This window comes from Phodopus roborovskii, unplaced genomic scaffold (genome assembly GCF_943737965.1).
Source record: "Phodopus roborovskii unplaced genomic scaffold, PHOROB, whole genome shotgun sequence".
Classification (NCBI taxonomy): domain Eukaryota; kingdom Metazoa; phylum Chordata; class Mammalia; order Rodentia; family Cricetidae; genus Phodopus; species Phodopus roborovskii.
In genome coordinates, this window is record NW_026126638.1 from 910,050 (window position 1) to 931,866 (window position 21,817).

The 21,817-nt window shown below is 52.6% G+C and overlaps 2 protein-coding genes across 2 annotated transcripts; both read right to left on the bottom strand.

Annotated features, from left to right (window-relative positions):
• Positions 1-2,983: 2,983 nt before the first annotated feature.
• Positions 2,984-9,944, bottom strand: Lag3 (lymphocyte activating 3). The gene is made up of 8 exons (XM_051173239.1): positions 9,713-9,944; positions 9,340-9,487; positions 8,687-8,979; positions 7,826-8,089; positions 7,133-7,408; positions 3,853-4,089; positions 3,458-3,588; positions 2,984-3,219 (listed from the first exon to the last, which is right to left on the bottom strand). Exons 1-8 carry the CDS (start codon positions 9,768-9,770, stop codon positions 3,037-3,039), a joined length of 1,590 nt encoding a protein of 529 aa, XP_051029196.1. The 5' UTR covers positions 9,771-9,944; the 3' UTR covers positions 2,984-3,036.
• Positions 9,945-11,765: 1,821 nt separating this feature from the next.
• Ptms (parathymosin) lies at positions 11,766-16,516 on the bottom strand. The gene is made up of 5 exons (XM_051173067.1): positions 15,539-16,516; positions 12,933-13,004; positions 12,667-12,745; positions 12,460-12,521; positions 11,766-12,308 (listed from the first exon to the last, which is right to left on the bottom strand). Exons 1-5 carry the CDS (start codon positions 16,514-16,516, stop codon positions 12,258-12,260), a joined length of 1,242 nt encoding a protein of 413 aa, XP_051029024.1. The 3' UTR covers positions 11,766-12,257.
• Between the last annotated feature and the right edge of the window lie 5,301 nt (positions 16,517-21,817).

Genomic DNA, 21,817 nt, shown 5'->3' on the forward strand with positions numbered 1-21,817 from the left:
AGCTGGAGAAGCTACCCTCCACGCTGTCTCTCCCTTCATGAAAGAGCATGGGGAAGTCCCTGCATGAGCCACAATGAACCTATGATAACTCCTCTCATAAACCCAAAGGGCATAGGTTATCATCTAGTACAAAACAAAAATGCCCACCCACAGAACTTTCCAGGAAACCCCAGCCCCATGCAAACATGGCGGCTTCCACTGAGGCTAAGGAAAGAAGGTCTGAGGCAGGGCTGCTAAGAAGCCACCTCAGCAGCTGTCTCTGGGCCTCAATGTCCTTCAGTCTGGGTAGGACCTGAGACTTCACACTGTGATGAGTATGGAGGCCCAGGCAGGTATTTGCCTCAGATAACTTTATTTGTCAGGGACTTTAGCTCTAGGCAGGTGAGCAAATTATTGAACCCAAGAGTGAGGGAGCCTGCGGGAGGCTCGTGGTGACAAATGTACTGCCGTGACAAACACCCTATCAGGTGTTTGTGCACAAACAGGAGGTTGGAGATCTCTGTCTCTGTGGACACACAAGGACCAGAGAGATGTGGAGACAGAATGAAAAATAACACTATTACTTTGTGTTGAGCCATAGGTAAGAGGGAGCCCCTGATGCCTGAACAATGAGCCATTTAAGGCAATGTGAGGTTCCGAGGCTTGGGGTCGTGGTTGGAACGCTTTCGTTGTGACAGGTGGAAACACAGTAGCACAGAAAGGTGGACTAAGGACAAGCATGCTATAAAGTGAAATTCTAAAGGGCCTTTGGAAGTCTCCTTTTATGGAGCTGCCATGTGGCTGCTGGGAATTGAACCTGGGTCCTCTGGAAGAGCAGCCTGTGCTCTTAACCACTGAGCTATCTCTCTAGACCTGACTCCTAACTTTTATATGGGTGTTGGGGATCTGAACTTAGGTTTGCTTGCTTGCTATGCATCTACTGAACCATCTCTTCAGCCCCATCACTTATTTATTTGCTTGTTTGGTTTAATACTATTAGTATTATGTACAATTGCAGGGCGTGTAAAGGGAGTTGGTGCCACACCATGCATGTGGAGTTCAGAGGACAACTCTGTGGAATTGGTTGTTTCTTTCTTCCATCTTTACATGGGCTCCAGGCATTGGCAAATCAGGTCACCAACCTTGTATGGCATTTTCCTTTACCCTCTGCCCCATCTCACTGGGCCTATTAATTAAAATAATGGTTTGTGTTTGTGTATTCTTTGAGACAGGGTCTCTTTGTGTAACCCTGGCTGTCTGGGAACTCACTCTGTAGATCAGCCTCAAACTCACAGAAGTCTCCCTACCTCTAGCTCCCAAGTATTGACACTAAAGGCATGCCCTACTATGGCCAGGATCCTATTAATTAATTTTTTTGGGGGGGGACAGGGTTTCTATGTGTAGACCTGACTGTCCTCTTAGTCTGTAGACAAGGCTGACCTTGGCCTCTGCCTCATAAGTGCTGGGATTAAAGGTGTGCCACCTGTCACAACGAAAGCGTTCCAACCACGACCCCAAGCCTCGGAACCTCACATTGCCTTAAATGGCTCATTGTTCAGGCATCAGGAGCTCCCTCTTACCTATGGCTCAACACAAAGTAATAGTGTTCCTTTTCATTCTGTCTCCACATCTCTCTGGTCCTTGTGTGTCCACAGAGACAGAGATCTCCAACCTCCTGTTTGTGCACAAACACCTGATAGGGTGTTTGTCACGGCAGTACATTTGTCACCACGAGCCTCCCGCAGGCTCCCTCACTCTTGGGTTCCATTAATTTATTTTTTTACTTTGTGGTCTATTAATTTATCTTTGAGTCGTGGTCTAATGTTGCCTACCCTGGCTTCAAACTTAGTAGGTAGCTTTTTCACATGCTGGAATTATAGGCAGACACCTCCATATCGATTTTGTTAAAGATGGGATCTCACTATGTTAACCATGTTCGTCCAACAGTCCTGGACCCAAGGGGATCCTCCTGCCTCAGTCCCCCGTGAAGGTCAGACTTCAGATGTATACCTCTGTACCCGGCCATTGTCCCACTTAATAGTTCAAAAAACAAACGGTTCAAAGAGATTTGCAACATCCTCATCAACAGTAATAGAATGAGAATCCAGGACTTATGACTCCCACAGCTGCAGCAATACTCAGCTGTCTTGTGGGTTGTTTCTCTCCCTGCCTGTGGCCTGTTCACAGCCCTTTTCTTTGTCATACTTGGATTATAACCTTGCCAGGACCAGGGCTGCATTTCCTGAAGCATGTATTATTTAGTCCCTCTTCTGCAGGATACATAAGACATGCGACAGATGCCGGGGCCACACTGCACGCTGCACACCCAGAGTGCACACTGTAAACTAAGCACCTGCTTGCTTGCTCGGTCTTGCCTGTTAAGTGTCAGGCCTGCGGCAGTTGGTCCAGTGACCTCCTCCGGGGTGTGACAAGCAGTGGCCACTAGGTGGCAGTGTGTCGTTATGCCTGGGACCAGAAAAGTCACCCAGGGATGACAAACATGGGGGATGGGGCAGAGGTAGCAACGTCAGCTGGTTACCCAGAAAGATTAGGAGGCCCCATCTCCTGGAGGACTTCACATGGCCGGCTCATGTGTGTGCGTGCGTGCATGCACACACGTGTGTCTGCCTGCCTGTCTGTGCCTCCCTTCACTGTAGCTAGGAGTCTAAGCACAGTTCTTAAGCGCAGCTGGCTTGGTGTGGGCCAAAGGGACAAAAACATAAAGGAAACCAGGACAGCCAGCAAAATGTGGATAGAACACGGGCAAAGGGCTGCGGAGCTAAGAAGTGAGGGGTCTCTGGAGCTTTAGTGGGGGAAAAGGGATTACTTGGGAGTAAGTCAGCAACAGAGAAAGAGAAACAAAGAGGCAAGCAACAGAAAAGGGAATGAGGAGAAAAATTGGCTAGAGAAAGTAGGTTGGGAGGCTGGAGTGGGAAAAGGGAGCCCCCAGTGGCTGGGAGAGACAGGAGCCGTCCCTGGACAAAAAAGAGTCGCACTCCAGCTTGCTGCTGACAGGGAGTTTATTCGGAACGGAGCTTCTGAGCTCCGCTGGCTGGGTCAGAGCTGCCTGGGCTCTGGCTCGGGCACGGCCTCCTGCTCCCGTTTCGGCTCGGGCTCAGGCTCAGGCTCAGGCTCCTGTTCCACCTCTATCTCCAATTCCCGCTCCAGCTCCTCTGTCTTACTGGGAGCCGGAGGTGGGTGAATCCTATTCTCTAAGGCAGAAAACCTTCTCCATAGCCACTGTGGGGAAAGATGGAGGAGGAAAAAATAGATGGACACAGGGTCCTGCTGCTCTCTTTCCAGCCTTCCCCATCTGGCCCAGAGCCTTCTTTTAGCCTCTTTAGACTCCCCAGCTACAAGGCATTCCCAATACAGAGGCTCCGGAGGCATAGTAAGAATTCACTATGGCTATCTTCATCGAGGAAGGGGGTCACAGCACTCTGAGGTCTGAGGAGAGGGAGCCCTGTCCCTGGCTCACCTGTCTTCTCCAGAGGTGAAATCCAAAGGCTCCAGTCACCAAAAGGAACAGTGAGAAGATACCAAAGATGAGGAGGAGAAAGAGACGGCCTCCTTTAAGGTCACCTGAGATGCTACTTGCACTCTGGGCACCTATGAAGACAGCAGGGATTAGACCTGGGGTAAAGGATGAAAAAGGACACCCTGCTACACCCTCCTCCTTTACAGATACAATGAGGTCAGACAGTTTTAGGGACTTGTCCAGGATCATTCAGCTACGGAATGGCAGAAATAGGTCAGGTCTAGAGAGCTTGAGGTCAGGTCCCTGACTGGGGAGAAGAGGTGGGAGTGGGGGCTTGGAAGACAACCGAGGGGACGGCTTTGGAGTTGGACCCAAGGCATTTTAGAGCCCCAGACCTGGGCCAGACTCTGCGATGTGCACTGCTACTCCAAGAAGCTTCTGTCCCTGAAACAGCTGGCATTGCCAAGGCTCAGAAAGGAACCTGGCCTCCTGCACCTCCAACCCAGGGCCTGGAGAACTCCTGGACGGATTGTTCAGGGGGCGCCATACAAATCTTTCTTGTCCAGATGCTGGGGTTACCTCACACATCAGCTTCTCCGGGGAGCCAGGTAACCCCAAGGATTGATGAGTCACTGAAAAATTAGAGGGAAGAGCTCCCATGGGGGTCTTGACCCCTTGAATGTTATCAAAGTTGCAATGGCACATCTCTTCACCTCATTCTCATTGGGGATCTGGCATAAGTCATGAATAAATTTATCTTGGTTTCGTTGTGTGTTTTTGAGAGGCAGGGTCTCTCAAACTGGCCTTGAAATTACGATATAGCCAAAGATAACCTTGAACTCCTGATCCTCCTGCCTCCATCCCATAAGCATTGGGATCACAGGGATGTCCCACGTGGTCATAGGAATCTTAAAACAATGCACCTGCTCAAAATGTTCCCAACCAAATAAACCCCAACTGGTACTGAAGACCACATGAAAATTGTTTTACCCGCCGGGGATACCTCAGTTGGCAGGATGACTCCCTGGGTTCAATCCCCAGCACCACATAAACTGGATGTAGATACAAGGAAATCAATCAAAGGTTAAAGAGCCACTACACATCGAATTCAAAGTCAGCCCGCGCTCGCTACATGAGATCTTATTTTTGGAAGAGAATAAGGCTGGAGAGATGATGCGGTGATTAAGAGTATTTGTGCTTTCAGAAGGCCCGGGTTTGACTCCCAACACCCACTTGGTAGCTCACAATCCTGTCCACTGTAACTCCAGATCTAGGAGACTGATGCCCTCTTCTGTTTCTGTGGGCACTAGCCACAGATGTACAAGCCTGAAAAAAAAAATCCATTCACATATAATAAAATACCTTTTGAGTCTGGGTTCCTCTGTTTCTAAGTAGAGATGGTTCAGCATTTCCTAAGTCATCAGAGGACCCGTGTTCAGTTCCCAGCACCCATGCCTGGCAGCTCACAATCACGGGTAACACCAGCTCCAGGGGATCCAACACACTCACACAGAAACGCATACACACAAGCTTATTCTCTTCGAAAATGCTCAGGCTCTGATCAGCCAGGTGAATTAGCACCCAGCACACCCCACAACGCCCCCCTCCTCCTTCACTTTGCTCACACCAATGTCCCCAGCTGTGTGGTACCTGACTGAACTTCATGCTCCCTTCCTGAATGTTTGCAGAACAAGTAACCGGCTGATTGATCAGCAAGCAGAGCATGCTCAAAGTTGACCAGAAATAGGGTGGTAGTAGACAAACGGTAAAGGGCCTTGACCCCGCTGAGCACAGCATATATGGGGGACTTGGTGACACAGACACCCAAGTTTCGAGTTCAAACCCTGAATTGGGCATTTCCCAGTGGTACGGCCTTGAGACCACTCCTCTGTAAAGCAGAGTTGATCTTTTAGAAGACACTGGAGGGCTGGTGATAGTTTATTTTAGATGATAAGAGTTACCTGGCAGCATGAAGGCTCGGGTTCAATTACCAACACCATGTAAACCGGGTGTGCTGGCTGGCTGTCTATAATCCTAGCACTTGGGCAGTGGTGGCAGGAGAATTAGAAATTCAATACTACCCTCCACTGTGTAAAGAGTTTTAGGCCAACCTGGGATACACGAGACTGTGTCAAAAGAAAAAAGGAAGAGGCGGACATTGGAGGCCAGGTGAGTTGGGTCACACTGTAATCCCAGCACTTGGAGGTAACGATCATGAGTTCAGGAGTTCAAGGTCAACCTCAGAGCCTCAGTATTTAGCCAGTGAGACTCTGGCCATTAACACTGGTCAGGAGAATGGGTGAACTTTGGGAACCAACTGGAGGTGGCAAAGGGGTTAGGGATGTGTGGGATCCCAATGATTTACTAATAAATAGACTGGGTCCCCCCAAAAAAGACTGATATGAAAAGATGGGGTTGCCAGTGAAGCTGAAGGGTAGATTCAACAAAATATCTAGGCAGACTTCTAGAAAAAGCAAGTAGAATTCAAGGCTAACATTCTGGAGACATGTTGTTAGTTCATTTACTTAAGTCATGTAGTCAACATTTGTTTATTTGTTTTGAGACAGGATCTCAAGTAGCCCAGGATGGTCTGGAACTCATGTACTTGAATTCCTGATCCTCCTGCAAAGAGCTGGATGATAGCAGTCCCCCACCACACCTGGCTCCAGTGACCATCACTAAGCATCTCCTGTGCAGTTAGTGGCCACAGGTGAATACTGCAGACACAGCTAACTTCCATGGCTGACAGCTACCAATCCGTGAACACATACTTTCTGATTTTTTTTTTTTTTTTGCCTGTTTTTGTTTTATATTGTCTTGGAAAACCCTTACAAGTATTTACTGACAAGGGACTGATTTATTAACTCCTTCTAAACCTGGTCAACTTCCACAACTTTAACCAAGCCCCAGGCCAAGCAAACAAGGATTTGGGAATATATACTGCCTCCTCTAAACCATTTAAACTTTCATTATCCGTTTCTAACTTCTCAGTTCTTCCACCAAGTCACAGTAGGGGCGTCCCTTAGAGAAGAAGTGGGAATTTTATTTTGTGACTCAAGGGGAGATTTTCAGTTTCAGTTTTGTTTTTTGTTTTATCATTGGGGTGAAGGAAAGAAAAGACAGCCCATAAACCAGGCATGGTGGTGCATGTCTTTAATCCCAGCACTCAGGAGGCAGAAGCTGGATTTCCAAGTATGAGGCCAGCCTGGTCTATAGAGTAAGTTCCAGGACAGCCAGGGCTATAGAGAGAAACCCTGTCTCGAAAAGGAAAAGCAAAACAAAAACAACAACAACCAGCCCATAATGTTATAGGCACAGTAGTACTTGTCTGTCATCCCAGCATTTAGGAAGTGGAAGAGAGATCAGGAGTTGAAGGCCATCTTAAGATACAGCATCCTGGGCCCTATAAGAAAGGCATTTGCTCTGCAAACCTGGAATCCCTACTTCAATCCCTATAATGCAAAGAAAGGTGGGTGGAAAGGAGTGGCCCTGTGATCTCCACATGTGCTGAGGAACATGCACCCATCATATGTGCTCTCTCTCTCTCATAAAAATTAAAAAGAAGTTTCAGCTTGAGTCAACTGGCCTAGCATCATGGAGTACATACATACAGTTCTCTGACCAACCAGCACCCCACCCTGTCTCTCTCCTGAAATGAGGCTGTTCCTTTCCCACCTGTGATGACTGCCAAAGTGACGATGGCGCTGAGCTGCTTCCCCTGCAGATGGATGCTACAGGTGTAGGCCCCAGCCTGCGCCAGACTCACAGCCTCAAGTCGGAGGGTAAAACTGCCATTCTTCCCGGTCACCCTGTGCTCGGGGCCTCCCCGGGGAGGCGTCCACTTGGCAATGAGTGGAGACGAGGTCCCCACACCAGGGGTCAAGTGACAAGGCAGCTCCACCCTAGAACCTGCAGCAGCATACACTGTCCAGGGAGTTAGGGGCTGGAGACCTGGAGGGGAAGGGAAAGGCCAAGATCAATGCTCAGAGGTGGGCGTGCAGTGCGGTGGACGGCAGGATGAGGGGGAAGGAAGGAAGGAAGGAAGGAAGGAAGGAAGGAAGGAAGGAAGGAAGGAGGTACTGTGACTATAACACACTAAGAAACAGAACAAAGCACACAGACAGGGGAAGCTGGAAAACCCGTGCTGTGCTGAGCCAGCAGGAGACCAAAGGCTATCGGGAAGGACAAGCTACAGTGACAGATGGCAGCTGAAAGACTCCCACAGAGGAAAGGGTTTGGACACTGAGACACCCCAATCTGAAGTGACACGGAAGCCGAGAACCTGTTTGGGGGGCACATGAGTCAGGCGAGGTGGGGTGAGGGCAGGAAGGGGTTGTGGTCAAGAGTAAAGGCAGCTGGGGGAGTTACCCAGAACCTCGAGGTTGTATGTGATGGAGACGTTGAAGCCGTCTCTGTAGGTGAGGACACAGCCCCAGATTCCAGAGTCCAGGGGACTGACTTGGGGGAGAAAGAGGAAACTCCCAGCTAAGTGGTGATGGGAGAACTTCTGGACAGGAACTCGGTTCTGGCCCTGGAACCAGTGCACAGAGACTGGGCGGTCAGGACGAGAGAAGGAGCAGTTCAAAATGACCCAATCAGACGGCCTGAGGGGCCCTGGGGGACTGGCGGTCACTGTGGGGAAGTAAAAAAGGACCTATCAGTCGACTAGATGGAAACACTTGTCAGTGCAGCCTGCCAAACCGATCTGAAAACTCATGGAAAAGGGGACGCGCGGTGTTCAGATTCCCCGGACAGCCTCCCATTCCAGCTCAGTACTTGAAACCTGGGGGTGCTTAACGTGGATCTCCAAGAGACCTGGGACCCTTCTGCCTTCTGCCTCCGCTTTACTCGGTCTGTCCTTTGGGGAGACCCTGCCTGAGGATGAGCTACGGATGTGATAAGTGAGTCACTCTAGACCCCCGAAGCAAAGGTGCTCTCCCACCTCAGCCTCCACCTGGGAGGGCACTCCGGCTGTAGGTGGGGGTAAGGGAGCTGGGGTGTGTGATACAATTTCTCCGTAGCCCCCCTCACCCCGCCTAGAGACAGGCATTTCGGGGGGGGAGCACTTTCCACCCTGCCATCAAGCATCCTTCCCTTCTTGAACACTTCTGGGGGCCCACAGGCCGGGTCTAAGGCTCCACCCTTGCCACGGCTCTTCCTGCCTCTTCCTGCCTCGGGGCGACGGGGACCTGCTTCCCAGCCCCTCTCCCTTTGTCCCGCCCCACCTACTCGAGGCCTGGCCGACGCGCAGGCGGAGATGGCAGGAGAGGGTGCGGTCCGGGAAGCGCACCGCGGCGTGGTACTCGCCAGCGTCGGCGCGATGGGCGGGACGCAACCACAGGGAGAAGTCCCCGCGCTGGATGCCGCGCTCCTCCAGCTGCACGCGGGGATGCAGCGGCAACCTCCCGCTGCGCAGGCCTCCAGGAGCCACGCTCAGCACCGTGTAACGACGGGGTGCCGGCCTCCCAGGCGAGGGCATCCCCTTGAGAAGGTCAAGGGCAGGGGTGGCAGCGGGTTGGTCACTGGTGGGGGGCGGGGAGAATAGGATTGAGAAATTCTGGGGCAATTCGAAAAGGCCATAAAGAAGAAGCACTCCAAACATACTTTTAAGGATAAGGCAACCCGCCTAAGAGAGCGCTTGACCATTAGCAGCCTCCCCCCTCCACACCCGCAACCACCCCTGTCTCCACTTCATCTGCTCCTGGAGAGGTGGCCGACTATGGACCTCAGGTTGCAGAGAAGTCACAGGAAGGCTGTGTGAGGAAACTGAGCTACTGGCTTCAGAGGAACTCACAGAGAGGACAAAACTGGCTTGGGTGGCCTTTTATCAGAATGCCATTAAAACTGGACTGGGAGGTTCTTCCCAACTTCGGAGTGCATACCCATCTGGTTGATGTTTCCAAGTGACCCCTCCTCTTCGCAGAAGGCTGGGATTCTGGTGGGGGAGTTGGGGGCTACAAGGAAGATGGACAGGAGCCCCCTCTTGGGCCCACACCACGGAGTCCTCTTTTCCAGGCTCTAAAGCCACGACTAGTGGAGCAAAAGAGAGGCCAAGGGCTGTGAGCCAAAGATTGGAGAACAGAGGAAGGCCTTGGCGGTCCCAAGAGAAAAACATCATTCCTCCCAGACAAGGGGAGACTGAGGCGGCTTTGGGATGGGAAGGACTGCCCCTTAAAAAGGCATTAGAAGACCACCACAGAGCTAGAGAGAGGCCATAGAGGTCCCTGCTGGCTTCTCCTCAACTCCCCACCTTACCTGGGTCTTCCCACAGCAGTCTCAGAAGCAATAGGCCTAGGAGCAGAGCCTCCCTCATCTCCTCTATGGCCTGGGCCTCCCCGGCCCTCCAAGGGAGGTCAGAAAGGGGTCCTGGGAGAAAAAGAGTTCTACAAGGAGGGAGGAGAGAAAGGAATGTAGGGTAAAGAGGACCACCACCACGAGGGGCTGTCTGGGGAGAGAGCAGGGGGACCGGAAGCTGGAGACCAAAGAAAGCAGGCTAGCTGGGGGTGTTGGGGAGACACCCCTGGGGCAGGGCAGGGCAGGGGCAGAGAGCAGAGTGGAGGCAGGCCCCGCAGTGAGCTGGGATGCTCGTCTGCTGCCTCCCTTCCACCTTCCCCACTTCCCCTCCCCACTGCCCGCCCCCCAGCCCAGGGTTCTGGGTTTCGATTCGCAGTGGAAAGAGTGAGGGGCTGATTCCCAGCAGGGCCCTCCGGCTCTGTTGTGGCGCTCCCTTGTTTACTTCCTCAGACTCGGGTCTCCCCACCGCCCCCTCTTCACCTCTTCCCCCTCGGGCCTCCCCCCTCCTCCTGGGTTCTCTGCTAAGCATGTCTGCTGAGAAAGACAGCTGTGCCTCTAAGCTCCCTATGTCCCCACAGTCCCACTTTCTTCCTGCCAGGATCTTTCCCATTAACTCCCCAGGAACTGTGCTGCCATCCAGCACCTCCTGGACAGGTACACAGGAAGTGTCACCATACCACAAGTTAGTAGGTCTGAAGAAGGGCTTGGTGGCAGAGTACAGCGGCTACATGGTGTCAATCTTCACTCTGTGCCACTTCTAGTATGATACATTTTTCCACAAAGCAACTTGTGAAAATAGAGATGAGGACACTGAGCCCGCAGGCACTAAACAACTTGCCAAGGTTAGGGGCCATGAGGTCTCAATCCTTACTTGCATTATGGACTGGCTTTTCATCTTCTAGAAGAGGATGACAATGGGATACTTGTTTTAAAGTTTTATTTCTACTTATGTCTGTGTACATGAACACTGCCTGTGTATGAATGCTCAGAGGCCTGAAGAGGGTGTCAAGTTCCTTGGAACCACAGTTAACAGGTGCCTTGTGAGCTGCCCCATCTGGATGCTGGAAACCAAACTCGGGTCTTCAGAAAGAGCGCCAAGTACTCAGTAACTGATGAGTTCATCAGATAGTCATCTCTCCTGATGGTAGGATACTTTACTGTCTTCAAAGTTCCCCACACACACCCCCAAAGACTCTGTGCCGAAAAATGAAGGCAAGGGTTTATAGAGATGAAATAATGCAGAAATCTTGTAACAGAGCAAACTCAAGAAAACCTGAGGAGTCAGGAATGGCAGCATTTAACTGTAATCTAGATTCTAGAACGCGGAGGTGGGATGAAATGTGCTTCAGGCTCGCCTGGGCTACCTAGTAAATTTAGGGACATTATGGGCTACCTGGTATTCCTTGTGTCAAGGACAAACAACACCACCAACAAAAGACCCCTATCCCAGCACCTGGAGGACAGAGGCAGGCCGTTCTCTGTGAATTTGGAGCCAGCCAGGGCTGCTCAGTGAGGACACAGAACAATTAGAGGGATCTGACTCTTGCTGTCCTGCTCAGGAAGCCAGAGGACATGTGACAAGAAGATAGGCTTGATAAGTAACTCTGGAGTCTTCCCCTGCTTGACTTAAGAGGACCCTGCTCCCCACATGTCAAAACATGTCCATGCTTGGTAGTTCTTTCCAAACCCTTAGCAGAGACTCAAGCCTACCAGTCTCTTCCCCTTCGGGGCGGGACTTCCAGTTTCTATCTGCCTGGTTCAGCACAACCGAGCTGGTAGCTTTCCACTGGGCTCAGCAATGTCTAGATGTTATGTGGGTTAACATGCTAGTGTGCATCGCTGAGGAACATCCTCAGGTGCCCAAAACAGGACCTAAGTCACCTCCCAGAGGCAAGTGGATATGGGTTCCCAGTCCACCCCTGGAGGTCTCCTACGATCTGGTCATGAGATCAGCCACCCTTTCTCTACCTACCCTTTCGGGGACTAACTGGACTCTGGGAAATCAGGAGACAGGTTAAAAACAGAAGCGCGACCATTTCTTTATTAAATTATACAAAAAGGGGAGGGGGGCAGCTTCGGGGCTTGGCCCCACCCCCGGCCCCACCCCGGCCTGGCGCTGTCTGAGAGGAGGGGATCTGAGGGAGACCCAGGGATCAGGCAGGAGAGGGAAGGGCAGGCTGAGAGGTAAGGTGCTGAGGGTAAGGAGAGGCTTTGCAAGGACCAGGACACACGGGATGGTGAGGGAGGCAGTTAAGAACAGGAATGCAAGGAGGCAAAGTGAGGGCCGCTGGGAGCTCAGGCGAGGTGGATCGGGACGATGGCGGTGAGGGCGGAGGAGCAGTGTCTGGAGAGATGGAAATGAGAGACTGGGTCGAAGGGCAAGGGTCACAGCCCTGGGGCAGGGCCAGAGCAGAGAGCCAGGAGAAGGGGGGCTGGATTTTTGTGTGTTCCTGCCCCACCTCCAGGACCTGAGGGGCCTCCCATCCCCAAGCCCACTGGCTGGGGCTCATGCCGACGCCCCATTTTCTGTCTTCTGCCTCTTGGGATCTGCTTCATCCTGTGGAAAGGATAAGAGCTGAGGTAGCTTATGAAGGAGACCAGCCCTGCTCCTGCCCGTGCCTGTGCTACAAGGGCCTGGCTCCAAATCCAAAGGACACCCAGCCCCTACTATATTCTTGACAGCCCCTCAGATCCCACCCCAGTCAAACCTCCTCTTCAGCAGTTCTCTTCCGCACAGGGCCTTCATCCTCCTCCTCCTCCTCTTCCTCATCTGAGGAGCCAGAAACAAGTCGTTGGGGAAGGATGCACAGGCCCGCAGCGACCCCATGGTTACCCTCTGCCTGGCTTCTGGTCTGCAACTGCTCCTTCGCTCGAGCCCCAACCTTTGCAGCCCAGCCTTCCCTGCCCCTCCCTACCTTCCTCATCCCCTTCGTCATCATCCTCTCCATCCTCAGCAGTTTCTTCTTCCTCCTCCTCAGCTCCGTTCTCCTCCTCCTGTGGGGACCAAGACAGGGAGCTTTGTCAGGGTGGCTGTGCTGCCACTCGCTGGGTGACAGAAGGACTCAGGGAAGGAATGAGAGGGAACCAAGAGGCAGGCAGGACCCCACACCCCAGGAAGGGAAGAAAGAGGGGACAGGGTGCTGAGGCACAGTGGGGCCACCTGCTGCCCAGGCCTCCGTACCTCCACCACTTCTTTCTTCCGTTCTTTCCGGCCTGCCTTCTCCTCCACTTTCTCCTTCTTTTCCTTCAGGTCCTGCAAGACAGAAGGTCACCTTCCTCTCAGCACCAATAAGGCACAGCCGTGAGCCCCCCAGCCTGTTCCTCCAACTCTGCAGCTACATCAAAGGTGTGAGTGATGGTGGCCACAGCTTAAGGTACAGCAGATGTCCTTAGGCCCTTAGACTTGGGTCATAACTGATAGCAGGGACTTCCTACCCCAAGACCCAAGGCGAGTGGGCAAGTGATGATAAGAGGAACCATCCAAACCTCTCCGAAGACTTCAGCTCCACAAAGCAAATCCCCCATCTGCTGGCCTCGATGCCCCACCCCCTTCACCCTCTCTGCTTGCCCTGCTCTGCCTTTTGTCTACCTCAGGGGCCTTTGCCTAAGTACTCTCCCCTGGGCACCCTCCTGCTTCCCCTTCAGCTCCTACGGCCTTTGTTTCCCATCTGTGTCTCCCTAATCCTCCTGTTCCTACTTGGCCGAACAGCACAGGGATATGAAGATCACCCTAGCATATTCCCACATCCATTCCTATCCCCAGCGAAACAGTTTCCGTGTCCCCTCCTCTCCCCCTCCACGGGATAAGCACTGGGATAGTGGAAGAGTAGAAGCGGCCATTTTCAGTGGAAAGAAAGGTAAAGTCTGGAAAAAGAAACATTCAGAGGAAGGAGAAAGCACAGGAAATAATGTCTGGGCCTGGATGGGATGTTACCTGTGCAGAGGCCCCTCCCACCAGGCTGTCCTTCCCTTCATTCCAAGATCCCTGTAGGTGCTGGAAGTCCTATTCTATCAGAGGGAGATGCTCCTGTGGGTGAGGCCCTCTGGGCATTCCAGCCTCCCTAGTCCTCGGCAGGTGCACCTTCTCCTACGGTCCTATCTAATGTTAGTGTGCAAGTCTATGTGCAGGGCCCCAAGTGGGTCGGAGTTTTCCCAAGTTGATCACCCCAGAAGGATGTGTCCTTTCTAGAACAAAACCGGGATAGAAGAGGGACTTGGTGCCAAATGACTAGCCTGGGGACACTGGGAGAGCAGAGCCCAGAACACTTGACCCTCTCACTCCAGGCAGGGTTCTTCTTCGTTCTGCTTTGTTGTCATTTCTGTCACATGGTGGGTCTGGGCTTTTTCTATCTGACGAGCCTTTCCTGACATCCTAGGCCAGGCAGGGACTAAGTCAGTTCAGCTGGAGTCAGGCCCTGGCCTGAGTTTCCCATCGGGGTTGATGGAAGGGTGAGGGAGAATACCAGGGACCAAAGTCCACAGGGCTGGCCCCTCTCCTGGGCCCTGTCCTTCTGGTCAGTGTCCTTCCATGATCTCTTTTTCCAGGAGGCTATGTGACCTGCCCAGTGCTAAGCAGCTCTCTGGCCTCTACACGGGTACACAAGCTCACGCAAGCTAACACCAACTCACACATCTACAGGGGAGCGCCCACGCGCTCTGGAGACACATGGCCCAATGTTTGGGCATTCTGGCACACTCTCACAGCACACTGTAGCCACTCAGCACTCACAAAGCGGCAACATGCCTCCGGAACATCTCAGTCTCCACATGCACACATGTAACTGACACGGGCAGTCCCACACACTCGCTGGATCTCAGACATACAAAGACGCCTACTCAGTGAAATCACATGCCACCGCACAACCCACCGGAGGGCCACCCAGGCACACCTTGTCAGATCTCACATGTCCCCTCTCCCTCTGCCTTTCACGCTATTAAATTACCCCTTTCCACTTGAGCCTCCAGAACTACACTGCCCACCCCAAAAAAAAGACTAGGCTCCCAGCCCCCAAGCCTGGCCGCATTAATTTCCCTAAGCGGCACTCCGCAGTTTCCCTGGGGAAATTAGAGGAAGGCTGGAAGAGAGACAAGGGCAAAGGGATGAGGCCGGGAAAGGCAGCTGCTGCGAGCAAAGACAGCTTGACGTATGGTCAAACGGTGCTGAGCTTCGGCTTTTTCGAAGGCTAGTCTCTCCACCTTTCTGGTTTTTAGGAATTCGACATGAGGGCAGGCGACAGAATGAAAACTGAAAGTCGGTGGTGGAGGAAGAACGGATGAGGATGGGCAGAAAGAGGGTGCAGGAGAGGCGCAGCCCTCCGGGAACGCGCACAGACGGTCGGGCCGCGAGGGGAGGGGCCGAGCGAGGAGTAACCTCCCCCGAGTCCTGTTTACACTTGAGGATCCCAAACCGCTTAGCAGAGGAAAGGTGAGGTCACAGTGGAAAGAGGCCTGGAGCCGCGGCACGGACACCGGGGCCGGAAGGCGAGACGCGCCGCTCTCCGACGGGAGGGCGGACCGGGCCGCGGCGGGCGCGGCGGGGCACGAGAGGGGTGGGGATGGCGGGCACCGGCGACGAGGCCCGAGGCACCGCGCGCTGGGCCGCTAGAGGGCGCTGGCGGCGCCGAGCGGGGCAGGCAGCGCCGGGCTCCGAGCGGGGGGAGGGCGCAGCGGGGTCCGCGGGGACCCGGCGCCAGGGCCGCTCGGGGCCGTCGGGGGCGACCGGGCGCGAACGGCCGCGCCGATCCCGGGGCCGCCCGGGTGCCGGGCCTCCGCCGCCCCTGCCCGTACCTTGGCGCTCAGCTCGGCCGCTGCCTCCACGCTCTTCTCCGACATGGTGCCGGGGCCGGGGCTGGCGGGGAGCCGGGGTCCCGGGGCCGAGGCGGAGGGGCCCTGGACGGCGGAGGGTGGCCGCGGCCGGAACTTGGCGCGGTGGCGGCGGCGGCAGCGGCAGCGACGGCCGCTCGGCAAGCTGACTCTCTGCAAGAGGCGGCAGAGGCGCGCGGGGTGGGGCGGGGGTGGGTCCCGAGCCGAGACCCGCAGGGCTGCGGCCGTCCGGAGGGCGGGCGGGCTGGCGGGAGGGTGATGCGGGCGGTGGCCGGCGCGCTCCGGTCGCAGTCGCTCGGTCTTGCTCGCCGCCCCCGCACCAGCAGAGCTGCCGCCGACCAGCCGCTGCCGCCCCCGGGAAGGGAACCCGCTTTTAAGGCGGCGCTGCCCGACGGGAGGGGCTTCCCAGGGGTGGGGCAGGCAGGAGCGGGGAGGAGAGGCGAGGGGAGGGGGATGAAAGAGGAGGTTGGAGAGGTGGGGATAGGAGGATGAAAGCGAAGGGCGGGAGAGCGAGAGGGGCGGGAGGAAGGACGAGACCAGGAGGGGGAAATGGAGAGACTGACGGCTCGGGCGAGAGCCGAGTGGGGCGAGGAGGTGGGAAGGGGTGGGGTTCCAGCAGGGAGACACCGCTCCAAATGCCAGCCTACTGCCTGCGAGCTGGAGTCTGGCTCTTGGGGGCGTCCCTGGAGAGGTGGCCAGACTCCTGCTGACCTCCCCAAAGCCCTGAAATTTTGCTAAAGGAATGGGGGGGGGCGGCTGCGGCGGCGGGGATGGGGGAACGTTAGATGGAGAGGCTGGGTAGGTATTTGAGAAACCAAAAGCTGGAAGAAGAGGAAGGCCGGCGAGCCTTGTCCGCTCTTGTCCGCTTTCTCTAGGTGGCCTTGAGGAGGACAGGGACAGTGCAAAGGACAGCCTGGGCCTTTCATTGGCTGGACCTGACATTCGTGGTCCTTGGCGGGTTCCTTCCCGTCTGTTTCCTTGATCTGAGGTGGTGTCAGAGGCCTCTGGTCTCCTCTGCTGCCTCTTTATTCTATCTTCTTAGCTGTCTCATGTCTCAGCTCACTTTTATTTGCTGGTCCTCCTGTTTTCTCTTCAACTCTCTTCTTTCTTATAGTTCAAGACCTCTCCCTTAGAACCACCTACATCTCATTCTTTCTGCAGTCTGCGTGCGACTCTCTACTTTCCCCAGGCAACACCGTTGTCTTACCTGACTCAGTCACCTGGCCGTATACACTTAGCTGATTTCCAACTCTGTCCTTTTGCATTTTACCTCGATTTGCTTCTCTCTCTGCTGCCATCCTCCCTCCTCGGCCTTTCTGTATTCTCATGGCCTTCTTTGCAAACACCTGGAGTTCCGGCCACACCCTATTGCACCCATCTTCAGCTCCTCACCCCTCAGGTTCAGCATCTGTCGCTCATTTTGAGAACCTGGGATTTCAGAAGGGACAGGGGCTGGGATGTGGATTTGAGGTTAGGAATGTGGTTGCAATAGAGGGCTGGGTTCTGGGAAAGATTGGTATATGTGTGTGTGTACATGTTCGTATTTGTCATTATCATTACTCTTCACATTTTCCAAGTTATTTTTATGTTCTTAATAAAGACATTTTTAACCAGATGACCTATTCCAGCACTTGGGAGGCTGAGGCAGGAGGATTGCCATTAGTTTGAAAGCAACCTGGGCAACACAGTGAGACATCCTGTCATCCTCAAAAAAATAAAATAAAAAATAAAGAAAAGAAAATAGCCATTGTTGATCTCCACCATCATTTAGCATGTGCGCGAGTCAACGCACACACTATCTTCTTTTAGTCCCTTGTACACACCTCCTGATTTCTCTGACTCTTTATTCAGTTTCTCCGTCTTGGTCTCATAAATCGGGGAGCCCCACCCTGGTTTTTCCTGGCAGAATTCGGTCCACCTTTTCCATTTCCCCTTTCCAATGCGCTTCTCAGGCTTCAGTGACTGATGTCTTTAGCGACCTCTCACCATATTCCATCTGTATCCTCTCTGGTTCTGGTTTTTTATTCCCCCCCCCCCCCAAGTCTCGCGTCTCACTCCCTCGGGGTCGGTCTCTTTCCTCTCCCTCCGCCTTTTTTTTTTTTTTTTTTTTTTTTTTTGCCTTCTTACTCCACCTCCCAGCCCCGCCTGCGGTCTCGGACACCCTGCTGGGCTCTTACCCTGTTGCCCTGGTAACCGCCCTCAACTCCGGTCACCTCCACTCCCATCCCCCCCTCCAATCACCGCCACCAACAACCTCCATCCACCTTCCTCCTATTTTCCCTGAGAACCAATAGAAACCCTGTTGCCAGGTGGAATGCTCATTTGAATCAACCAATCCAGGATCCTAACTGCTTGCCCTGCCTTATAAGGGGATGTGAGGAGGGCCACTCCCCCCACTCCAGCCCTACAGGGGGACGAGCCCCTCCACTGTCCTTTCTCTCCCGCTTAGGAAAGACATTGGGACCCTCTATTTCACCCTCTCTTATAGGGCCTAGTTTCCTATTTCTCTAAATGGGGCCACCAGGGTTACTGTGAGGCGTGGGACGGACCGTGGGGAGTGGGCTGGACTGTGGGCTGGGCCTCAAGGCTGGGGGTGGGAATGAGGTGTGATTAGGGAAGGGGAGGCGGAGGGAGCCGGGAATTTTGCCCAGGGAGGGGTGTCTGGGAGCGGAGGCAGCTGCAGTGGAAAATTCCAGGGAGATGGTGAGGCAGAGAATGGGAATCCTGCCCCAAGGCCCAAGGCAGTGCATGGAAGCCTAAAAGAGCATGGATATTAGGGTCAGCATGGACCGGGGGAAGTGGTACAGGGTGATAGGACCAGACCGCATCTAAATCCTCTCCTACACGGAGGAATCGCTTATTATTTTTTCCTATCTGGTGAGACCACAGCTCAGTCGCCTCAAGTTTGGCTTTATGAGGAAACAACTGGAAGACTTAGGGTGAATTTGGAGGGAATGGGTCTTGAGAACCCACCAGGACGGTCCCTTAAGGTCTGTCTCCGCCTCCGGTCAGTGGTGTTAAAGCCAACATTTGCGGCTTTCCGTGGAAGGACTTTCTGAGGTCTCGTGGAGGCCTGGCTATTCCTAGAATTCTGCTACTCTACAGTCCAATTGAGAGATTTCCCACGAGTTGAAGGGGGTGGGGTGGGGATTGTGCTTACACATTTTCTGAAAGTGGGAAAAAGGACAGCCCAGGTGAGGCCCTGGAAGCCATGACATCTGGCTGAGTTCCTAGAAGTTGGTCTTGCTAGGGAATGTGGAAGGTGTTCCCTTCTAATTGCCTCAAACTCATCTTAGTGAAGTCTCCAGCTTCCGTGTGTGTGTGTGTGTGTGTGTGTGTGTGTGTGTGCGCGCGTGCGTGCGTGCGTGTGTGAGTGTGTGTGTGTGTGTGTGTGTGTATCTCAGGTGAGTGCTAAGGAAGACCTTGCTGTCACTGAGACACTGCAAGATAGAAGTAAAAGCTGGGACATCCCACCCCGAAATAAATTATTATTTCACTCCCAGTGACCTCATTGTTTTAGTCCCCATTTTTCCTTTATATTAATTTTTTAACTTGTCAGGAGAGTGGAGAGAGAAATTTAAAAAATGTTTTGTTTATGTGTGTAGCACAAAAGTCAGAACACAACTGTGAGAATGGTTTTCTCCTTCCACCATGTGGATCCTGGGGATCAAACTCAGATCTGCAGGCTTGGTGGTCTTTGCCGGCTCTCTGCCTCCTGACTGCTGGGATTAAAGGCATGTCCTACCACCACCCAGGACTTTCTCCTCTTCTTTCTATTGTTTATTTTTATTTTATGTGTGTGTCTGTTCCCCCAGGAGGCCAAAAGAGGGAGTCTGAAACCCTGTAACAGGAGTGTGGGCCTCCGTGTTGCTAGGAATCAACTCTAGGACCTTAGGAGGAACAGCTGCATCTTTCCGACCTTTTTTTTTTTTATTCTTGAGACAGTGTCTTAATATGCAGCACGGGCTGCCCTGGAATTTGCTATGTAGACCAGGCTAGCCTCAGATAGAGATCTTCCTGCCTCCTCAGTGCTGTGTGTGTACGGTAAATGCATGTTCGGGTGCCCTTGGAGGTCTGAAGAGGACTTGGGTTTCCTGAAGCCTCAGTTACTGGCAGTTGAGAACCTCTGGACCTGGGTGCTGAGAGTTGAACTTGGGCTTCCTGGCTAGAGCTGCAGGAGCTGTCTCTCCAGGCCCCGAGCTTTCTCCTTTCAATTCAGTGCCGTACTCCAGCTCATGGAATGTCTGAGCCCAACCTGTATCGGAGTTAAATATGTATAAATACACATATACATCTTTCACAGTGGGCACGGTGGCACATGGCTGCAATTCCCGTACTTGAGAAGTGGAGGCCCAGGACAGCAGTTAAAGGCGGCTTATCGTGGCTCCATACTGAGTTGGAGGTGAAGCCAGGCTGGCCTGTATGAGACTCTGTGTCAATAGACAAGCAAGCAAACAACAGAAAAGTGACTGTCACAAAGCAAAACATGGTGTGCTTCTCTGCTGTGATCCCAACGTTTGGAGCCAGAGACAGGAGGAGGGCCTCAAATTCAAGGCCTGTTTGAGCTATGTAGTGAATTCCATGCCATCTCTGGCAAGACCCCATCTCAAGAAAATGGTATAAAAGAAATCACCTTCAAAACACAGTCACATCATGTGTAATCAGTCTGTTTACTTGTCTCATTTACTATCAAAATGCTACTCCAATAAAAGTCAATTTTAGCTGAGGAAATTTAAATTTCCATTGTGCCTCCATATCAAGCTTAATTTTTTTTTTAAATTGTTTTGAGACAGGGTCTCTCTACAGAACCCTGGCTGTCATGAAACTCCTTAGACCAAGCTCGCCTCAAATTCAGAGATCCACCTTCCTCTGACTCCCAAGTGCTGGGATTAAAGGCATGCACCACCATTGCTCGGCAATCTCAGCATTCTTAAATGGACTGCTGGGATACGGGTCAATGAATTACCAGATTATAACCCTTTTAAGTTGCACTTAAAAATTTATTTATTTATTTATTTTTTGTATGTGGGTGTTTTTCCTGTACCACTTACTTGCCTGTAGTCCCTCAGAGAGCAGAAGGTTCCGGATTCCTTGGGACTGGAATTACAGGTGGTTATGAGCCATCCTGTGGATGACGGGAATGGAATTCAGGCCCTCTAGAAGAGCAATCACTGCCCCTCATCTCTCCAGCCCCTAGGCTGTACTTTGATGTGACAAGCTCTTGATCTGTAATCCTTCAGGCAGGGATCATGTCTTTTTGTTTTTCTTTTTAATGAGCATTATTGTTTTGCCCCTAGAAGTTTCAGGCCCCCTGAAACTGGAAAACTAGATTTACAGACAGCTGTGAGCTGCCATGTGGGTGCCAGGAATTGAACCCATGTCCTCTGGAAGAGCAGTCAGTGCTCTTACCCACAGGTCTTTTCCATTCAGTTTTGTCCTCCACCAGGTACCACACAGTCCTTAACAGCTTAATTGACTAAGAGGTCAATTATAGTTTATTGAAATATAAAAGTTATGTTTTTGTCTCTGTATTTGCTAATAGAATTTGAGGCCACAAGCTTCTGAAGATGTACCACCCAGGTATATCTCCAGCTGTTTTGTTTATTTATTTATCTTATTTTGTTTTGTTTTGTTTTGAGACTCTTGTATCCCAGGCTGACCCCCAAGTCCACACGTAGCAAGGATGACCTGGAATTTCTGGTGCTCACCCTCCATCTGCTGAGTGCTGGAATTAGTGTGCCACCAAGATCATTTTTATGAAGTACTGGGGACCGAACCCAGGGCTCACGTGTGCTAGCTAGATAAGTGCTGTAGTAGCTGAACTACATCACCAGCCTGCCTTTTTTGTCCTGAAGTAGGGTTTTGACAGGTGGCCTGGGCTGTCCTTAGACTTTTTTATGTAGCAAATTCCCTATATTTAATCTGGCCTTGCACTAGGAGAATTTTAGTGCTTTTCTATTTCTTCCTGAACTTTCTTCCTGGCGAGGTATCAGTTTTACCTTTGTTCTTCAGAACCTTTGACTGGCTTTCATTTTGAGGCAAGGTCTGGCTAAGTAGACCAGGCTGGCCTCAAACTTTAGCGACTGTCCGTCAGCTTCCTGAGTGCTGGTGTTACGGGCTTGTGACTCCCTCAGTGCCGGTGTTACCAAGCCTCCAAGCTTTGCTCTTTGGTTGGTCGGCTTTTCTCACTCTTTTCTCTCCTTGTGCTTCTAGAAGAGCTCACTCTGCCCCAACTGTCTGCTG

Coding starts and splice junctions, on each gene's coding strand:
- Lag3 (XM_051173239.1), bottom strand. CDS start 9,770: ATGAGGGAGGCTCTGCTCCTAGGCCTATTGCTTCTGAGACTGCTGTGG. Junction 8,090..8,686: donor GCGCGTCGGCCAGGCCTCGA/GTAGGTGGGGCG, acceptor ACTTCCCCACAG/TGACCGCCAGTCCCCCAGGG. Junction 3,589..3,852: donor CATCGCAGAGTCTGGCCCAG/GTCTGGGGCTCT, acceptor CTGTCTTCATAG/GTGCCCAGAGTGCAAGTAGC.
- Ptms (XM_051173067.1), bottom strand. CDS start 16,516: ATGTCAGGTCCAGCCAATGAAAGGCCCAGGCTGTCCTTTGCACTGTCC. Junction 13,005..15,538: donor CGGCCGAGCTGAGCGCCAAG/GTACGGGCAGGG, acceptor TCTGTCTTGCAG/GACCTGAAGGAAAAGAAGGA. Junction 12,522..12,666: donor TGACGAAGGGGATGAGGAAG/GTAGGGAGGGGC, acceptor CTGGCTCCTCAG/ATGAGGAAGAGGAGGAGGAG.